The sequence below is a fragment of the Polyodon spathula genome, unplaced genomic scaffold (assembly GCF_017654505.1).
Source record: "Polyodon spathula isolate WHYD16114869_AA unplaced genomic scaffold, ASM1765450v1 scaffolds_1203, whole genome shotgun sequence".
Taxonomy (NCBI): Eukaryota; Metazoa; Chordata; class Actinopteri; order Acipenseriformes; family Polyodontidae; genus Polyodon; species Polyodon spathula.
This window is the reverse complement of record NW_024472686.1, coordinates 1-7,500: the sequence shown is the minus strand read 5'-3', so window position 1 is coordinate 7,500 and position 7,500 is coordinate 1. Positions and strand designations below refer to the sequence as shown.

The window sequence follows — 7,500 nt, the reverse complement described above, 5'->3', positions numbered from 1 at the left end:
CTCTCTCTCTCCTCAGCCCCCTGTACCCCCCCTCTCTCTCCTCTCTAGATCTCCCCCGCCTCTCTCTCCTCAGAGCTGGCCAGTCCGTTGTCGCTCGACGGGTTCCTCTCCTGTGGTTCGGGGGATGCATCTCTGGAATGGCCGTCTCTGTCGCGGGACGATTTCTCCCGCGAGGATCTGAACAGGACGCAGGGAAGGAGAGAGAAAAAGCAGAAAGAGGTTTAAAAACGCCCCCTTCAATCCATCCATCCACCCCCCTTCCTCCTCTTCTCTGGAGCTGTGGTGATGACCCCCCTCCCCTCCCTCTCCTCTCCTCCCTCTCTCTCTCTGGAGCTGTGGTGGTGACTCCCCCCTCTCTCTCCTCACCTCTTTTTCCTCTCTTTCCTCTCCTCCCTCTCTCTGGAGCTGTGGTGGTGACTCCTGCTCCTGCTGTTGGATCTGTTCCGGTGTCTGTGTCTCCTCTCCCCCCCTCCTCCTCCTCCTCTCTCCCGCTCTCCTCCCCTGCCTCCTCCTCTCTCCCGCTCTCCTCCTCTCTCTCGCTCTCTGTCTCGTTCCCTCTCTCTCGGGGGTGGGGAGGGTCTTCTCTTGCGAGAGGAGGATGCGGAGCTGCAGCGATGGCTCTGTCCATCCCGAGAACCAGACCTGGGGAGAGAAGACCTTGTTTACACTCCAGTTTGTGTGTGAGAGTCAAACAGCCAGCCAGACACAGAGATAGATACAGACAGACCTCGTTTACACTCCAGTTTGTGTGTGTGTCAGCCAGTCAGTCACACAAGGAAATCTAAACGCAGAGAGAGACTGACAGCTAGAGAGAGCAGACTGATATAGACAATAAGCTAGACAGACACAGACATGGAGAATACCTTGTTTACTCTACAGTTTGTGTGAAGTCAAACAGAAAGACACCCACGCAAGAAAACAGAGAGAGCGATAGATAGACAACGACAGATAGACAGGGGGGTTATACCTGGATTACAGTCCAGTTTGTGTGTGTCAGACACACAGAGCTCAGGAGAGGGGAGTGTAGATTGATTTACAGAAAGTCCACACACACACACACACACACACACACACACACACACACACACACACACACACACACACACACACACACACACACACACACACATGTTCGACAGGGTTCTTTTGGTCTCCAAGACCAAACCAGAGGAACAGGACAGTCTCACCTCTTGTTTTCTCTGCTACGAGATCTTGTCCTAAAAAAAAAATAAAAATAATAATAATAATATATAATAAATAATAACAATAGATGATTAATCCAAACCCGTCATTCACTTTTCATAACTCGTTAACAGCAGCAGCTCAGAACTAACAAACCCTGAAAGAAATTAACTTTCTACACAAACGTTTCCACTAGAAGAGTCTCTCAGTGTCTTCAGTGTGAATTCAATGGCAAACGTTTCCACTAGAAGAGTCTCTCAGTGTCTTCAGTGTGAATTCAATAGCAAACGTTTCCACTAGAAGAGTCTCTCAGTGTCTTCAGTGTGAATTCAATGGCAAACGTTTCCACTAGAAGAGTCTCTCAGTGTCTTCAGTGTGAATTCAATGGCAAACGTTTCCACTAGAAGAGTCTCTCAGTGTCTTCAGTGTGAATTCAATGGCAAACGTTTCCACTAGAAGTCTCTCTCAGTGTCTTCAGTGTGAATTCAATGGCAAACGTTTCCACTAGAAGTGTCTCTCAGTGTCTTCAGTGTGAATTGCATGGCTGTGTTTTTACCTCTTCCTCTCTCGGTCCCTCTCTCTGTCCCTCTCCTCCTTCTCGCCCTTGTCTCGCTCCTCTCTTTCTTCTCTGCGTTTCACCCTCTCCAGGCTGCGCTGCTGCTGTTTCGCTGCAACTGCTTTCTAAAAAATAGAGGAGAGAGAGAGAGAGAGGAGGAGAGACAGAGAGACATTTTCATTATTGTGAATGAAGTATTACTTGGTACCATCTCTGTGTGTGAGTCTATCTCTCTGTATATGTGTGTGTGGGGTCTCTGGTTTGTATCTTAGAGCTTCTCCAGTTTCTCCCGGTGTGTGTGTGTGTGTGTGTGTGTGTGTGTGTGTGTGGGGTCTCTGGTTTGTATCTTGAGCTTCTCCAGTTTCTCCCGGATCTCGATGCAGTGTGTGTGTGTGTGTGTGTGTGTGTGTGTGTGTGTGTGTGTGTGTGTGTGTGTGTGTGTGTGTGTGTGTGTGTGTGGAGGGGAGGGGTCTCTGGTTCGTACCTTGAGCTTCTCCAGTTTCTCCCGGATCTCGATGAAGCCCAGGTGCAGTTTGCCTCCGAAGTGGTCCGCGAGCCGGCGGTCGTTGTCATGGAGACCCAGGTAGGCGGAGCAAACCTCACACACCCGTAACTTCTGCTGCTGAAAACTGGAGGCTGGCATTGAGTTCCTGTACACATCCTGAGAGAGGAGAGAGAGAGAGAGAGAGAGAGAGAGAGAGAGAGAGAGAGAGAGAGAGAGGAGAGGGGAGAGAGAGAGAGGGGGAGAGAGAGAGAAAGAGAAGACAGGAGAGAGATGGGAAAGGAGAGGGGAGGGGAGAGGAGAAGGAGAGGAAGGAGGAGAGAAGAGGGGGAAAGGAGAGAACAAAATGATGTAAAACAATGATATACTTTGATAACCGTGTGTCTCTCTCTCACTGGCATGACAATAAACATAATTGTGTCGCCAAAGCACATACATGGCATAAACAACTAAACTATATAAAAGACAGAAAAAACAGATTTCAATACTGTGTAGTATTAAACAGTACCCCCCCCCCCCCCCCCCCCCCCCGTGTATTAAACAGTACCGTCCGTCCGTCCGTCCGTCCCGTCCCTGTGTATTAAACAGTACCCCCCCCTCCCCGTGTATTCTCTCACCTCAGCCTCTCTCTTCAAGCCTCTGGTTATCTCCACCTCTCCCAGCAGCCTCTGGGACTCCTCCACGTTCCCCTCGGCTCCCAGCTGCTCCGTCTGCGCCAGCATCTTCCCAATCTCCTCATTGAGCTCGTGAACCCGCTCCGCCTGGGAATCACGGGGGGGGGGGGAGAGAAGAGGGGGGGAGGAGAGAGAGAGAGAGAGAGAGAAGAGAGAGGGGAGACAGAAAGGGAGAGGGGAAGAGACAATGAGAATATTAGTATTGATCTATCTCGCTCTTTGGTTGAAGGAGGTTTGTAGCTGGTTTTATAGTGGAGAGAGCGGCAGTATACTGGTGGGAAAAGTGAGGATATTTAGATAGAGAGATCAGGGCTGGGAATCAGACTCCACTATAAAATGCAATTATTATTATTATACCTTGGCTGCCACTTCTGCATTGATCTCCTCCTGGGTGTCTGCGAGCCTCTTCTTGGCCAACTCTGTGCGGCGATCACAATCAGCAATGAAGGACTGGAGGTGATCTGTAGCCTGAGAGGGGAGAGAGAGGAGAAAGGAGATATTAATTAACATCATCATATCAAAACACCGATTCAAAACGCCCCTCAGAGCCCCACTGGTGAACCAGCGGCAGAACAGGGTAGGGGGGGGGGGGGGGGTGAGTCCTCACTCCCGCACCGTCGAGCTCGCTGAGACTCACGTCCAGTTCGAAGAAGTATTCCTGGTGTTTGGAGGCGATCTCGTAGTCAGCACGGAGAGCCAGGTCATGAATCCTGTTACACTCTCCCAAATCCATCCTCTGAGACACAGAGAGAGAGAGAGAGAAATCAATACACCAATCAATCAATAACACAACCTCCAAGACACAGAGAGAGAGATCAGGGAATCTGACTCCCGCTGCACAGCAGTGTGATCCAGTCCTGCTTTCACTAGGAGTTTAATAATCAGACTCCCGCTGCACAGCGGTGTGATCCAGTCCTGCTTTCACTAGGAGTTTAATAATAAGACACACCTGAGCTTGTTAGCTAGACACACTGGGGGATGATCAAGCTGGTAGCAGTGAAACCTGGACTGGATCACACTGCTGTGCAATAGGAGTCTGATTCCCAGCCCTGATCTCTCTGATAAACATGCATGTTAAACATAAATTGGTCGCCCTGTTATACAAAAATGCAGACAGAGAGTGTTGGTTTGGGGTCAGCCTGCCCCCCCAGTCTCGGGCCGCTACTCACTGTTCCTGAGAGGATGTCGTGAGGGCAGCAGTCCAGCAGGTGAGACTTGCACACTCTGTCATCCATGAACTTGATCCTCTGTCGAGTGCTGTCTCCTGAGAGAGAGACAGGGAGAGAGGGAGGGAGTCAGGGACACAGAGAGAGAGGGAGGGAGTCAGGGACACACAGAGAGAGAGAGGAGAGAGACAGAGACACACTGAGATACACAGAGAGACAGGGACACACAGAGGGAGGGCGAGAGAGAGAGAGATATACAGAGACACACATACAGAAGACAGACAGAGCTTTACTCTGTCAAATGCTGTCCCCTGAGAGAGGAAGAGACAGAGTGTAACTGTATGCGAGTATGTTTGTGTGTTTGCGTCTCACAGAGACATGCTGATACAAACAGAAAAAAGTCACACACACAAAGGGGCACAGATATACACAGACTGTGTAACACACACATAAACACACACACACAGACACATAGACACACACTCGTGTGCGATTCCATACATTTGATGAGGTTTACACGTTTAAACACACACTCTCAATGATTATCGTTTGGGCAACGTTCACCCTCTCAAACCCATTTCTGATATCAAGCGTCCTCTCTGCACAGCACAGCTTTGAAACAGTTTGAGTTATGAAGATATGACGTCTCTACCAGATAATTGTGTGGGGGTTGAATACTTATGCAAAGCAAGATATTTCAGTTTTTTTATTTTTCTTAAAAATATTTCCCAACATAAAACCAATGTCACCTTACAATAATTGATTTTGAGTTCAAGTGTTTTAAAGTAAGATATCGAACAGAACGAAATTTCACTGTAGCATTTGTAATTCAGCAGTATGAGAGAATTGGTCAGGGGTCCGATTACTTTTGTAAGCCACTGTGTGTGTGTGTGTGTGTGTGTGTATATATATATACATACACACACATACATCTATCTATCTATATCTATCTATCTAGCTACACACACAGACAGACAGATAGATAGGAGTGTATATATAGATAGACAGATCGGTGTGTGTATATATGTATACAGATAGATATCTATACACACTATCTATCTATGTACAGACTATCTATCTACACACAGTATCTATCCATCCATCCATCCACACACTATATATCTATCTATCTACACATACACACTATCTATCTATATACACACACACTATCTATCTGCACACTATATCTATCTATCCACACACTATCTATCTATCTATCTATCTATCCACACACTATCTATCTATCTATCCACACACTGTCTATCTATCTATCTATCTATCTATCTATCTATCTATCTATCTATCTATCTATCTATCTATCTATCTATCTATCTATCTATCTATCTATCTATCCACACACTATCTATCTATCTATCTATCTATCTATACACTATCTATCTATCCACACACTGTCTATCTATCTATCTATCCATCTATCCACACACTGTCTATCTATCTATCTATCTATCTATCCACACACTATCTATCTATCCACACACTGTCTATCTATCTATCTATCCACACACTATCTATCTATCTATCTATCCACACACACTATCTATCTATCTATCTATCTATCTATCTATCTATCTATCTATCCACACACTATCTATCTATCTATCTATCCACACACTATCTATCTATCTATCTATCTATCCACACACTGTCTATCTATCTATCTATCTATCTATACACACTCTATCTATCTATCTATCTATCCACACACTATCTATCTATCTATCTATCTATCTATCTATCTATCTATCTATCTACACACACACACACACACACACACACACACACACAGTAAGGACACATTTAGCAAAGGCATATTTACTGTAAAATTACAACATTACTTTGGGCCACTATTGCCCGTGGCTTTAAAGGCACCATTAATTTAATTTTACTTTTTTTTTTTAACCAATAGAGACAACACGCACAACCGAAACTCAAACAGAACTGCTGCAAACTCCTGCTGCTGCTCCCATTGGCCACTCCAACGCGCTCCGCGTCTCCTTATTGGCTTGGGTGACCGTCTATCAAACCAGCTGCAGCCGCCCACCCCACCCACACAACCCCGCCCACCCCACGCGTTCCGGGCTTACCATTGGACGGCCTGTACGCCGGTCACGAAAAGCTGCCTCCCGATTGGCCGCAACAGCTCCCCTTAAAAACTCAACAACAAGACTCCCATCAAAACGAGAGCCGGTTGGGGGGCAAACTCTCCAGAGCCGCCTCCCGCCCCGACACAGACAAAACCCCCGTTTTAACAGCGAGCTCGCCGGCCAGGCGCCGGTTCCAAGCGCCCCCGGGGGACGGCGCCCCGGAGAAACGTTTTTAAAAGATGTTTAAAGTTATAAAAAGCCGCTCACCGTCTCTCGCCGTCCCCATCAGCTGGTCGAGCAGGGATCGCATCTGCGCCTGCGCGGACATCGCCGCGGCCACTCGACACAGAAAATCAAAAAGAAAACAAAAGCAGAGAGAGGTTCTCTTTAACAAAACCAAACCTCTCAATAAAATGATAATTATAACAGTAATAGTGAATAACCGTAATTCTGCTCTTTGTTTTGTTTTCTTGTTAAAAAGGTAAACACATTTCCACAGCCGCCTCGGCCCTCAAACTTTCTCCTGTTTTTTTCTCCGTATCGGTTATTATTTATGTTTGTACATATAAAAAAGAAAAAAAAAAAAATATTTATTTATATATATTTAATAATAAATATAATAATAGGTATTTTTTTTTTTTTTTTTTTTTTTTTTGGTAGCGCGCGGCGGCGGCCTCTCCTCTCCAGCGCGAGGAAGCGTGTGGCTTTCTCGTGACGACACCTGCAGTGGATTGCCTAAGGCGGAGCGCCTGGCCCCCGCCCGAGCTGGCCGTTTGCAAGCTTGCAAACGAGTTGGCGGCAAATTGTTTTTTTATTTTAATTTTATAAATAAAATTATTTAATAAGTTTTCGTCATTTACTTCGGAGCCTAGGAAGGAGGTGGGGGGCTATATTATTACCATATTTCTAGATAGATTATTATTTGATTTGGTAAACCAGGCGGTCCCGCCACTTTTTATTTATTTTTATTATTATTATTTATTTTATTTTTAATTAAAATAAATACGTAATTTATCGAAATGAAAACGGTCTGAGTGCGCTTGACAACGTTGGCTCGTATCGGTCACCCCCGGCCCCCCACCTCCGCTCAGGTGAAATGGACTGGCCCGGGGGAGGCGGGGACTACAAGTGAAAAACTACAAGTCCCAGAGTGCCTCGCTTGCCCACGTGCTGTTTGAGAATTCGAACACAGTGACGCGATGGCAGCCGCATTATCGAGGGCTCTGAAGCTACCTGGTGAGAAGAAGAATAATAATAATAATAATAATAATAATAATAATAATAATAAATAATAGCGTTTTATTATATAGTATCT

General features: G+C 46.1%; 1 protein-coding gene across 2 annotated transcripts in view; it reads right to left on the bottom strand.

Annotated features, from left to right (window-relative positions):
• Positions 1-6,736, bottom strand: part of LOC121309324 (putative RNA-binding protein Luc7-like 2) — a 6,845-nt gene extending 109 nt beyond the window's left edge. Inside the window, exons 1-10 of one of the 2 annotated variants that reach the window (XM_041242199.1) lie at positions 6,453-6,736; positions 4,084-4,178; positions 3,552-3,650; positions 3,272-3,382; positions 2,858-3,001; positions 2,223-2,399; positions 1,739-1,863; positions 1,188-1,217; positions 367-642; positions 1-177 (exon numbers count right to left, since the gene is read on the bottom strand). The exon at positions 1-177 is cut by the window's left edge and continues 109 nt beyond it. In XM_041242199.1, coding sequence (XP_041098133.1) covers positions 45-177; positions 367-642; positions 1,188-1,217; positions 1,739-1,863; positions 2,223-2,399; positions 2,858-3,001; positions 3,272-3,382; positions 3,552-3,650; positions 4,084-4,178; positions 6,453-6,513 — 1,251 coding nt within the window. In that variant the 5' untranslated portion in view covers positions 6,514-6,736 and the 3' untranslated portion in view covers positions 1-44. The other variant, XM_041242200.1, reaches the window with a different exon arrangement.
• Positions 6,737-7,500: the final 764 nt, after the last annotated feature.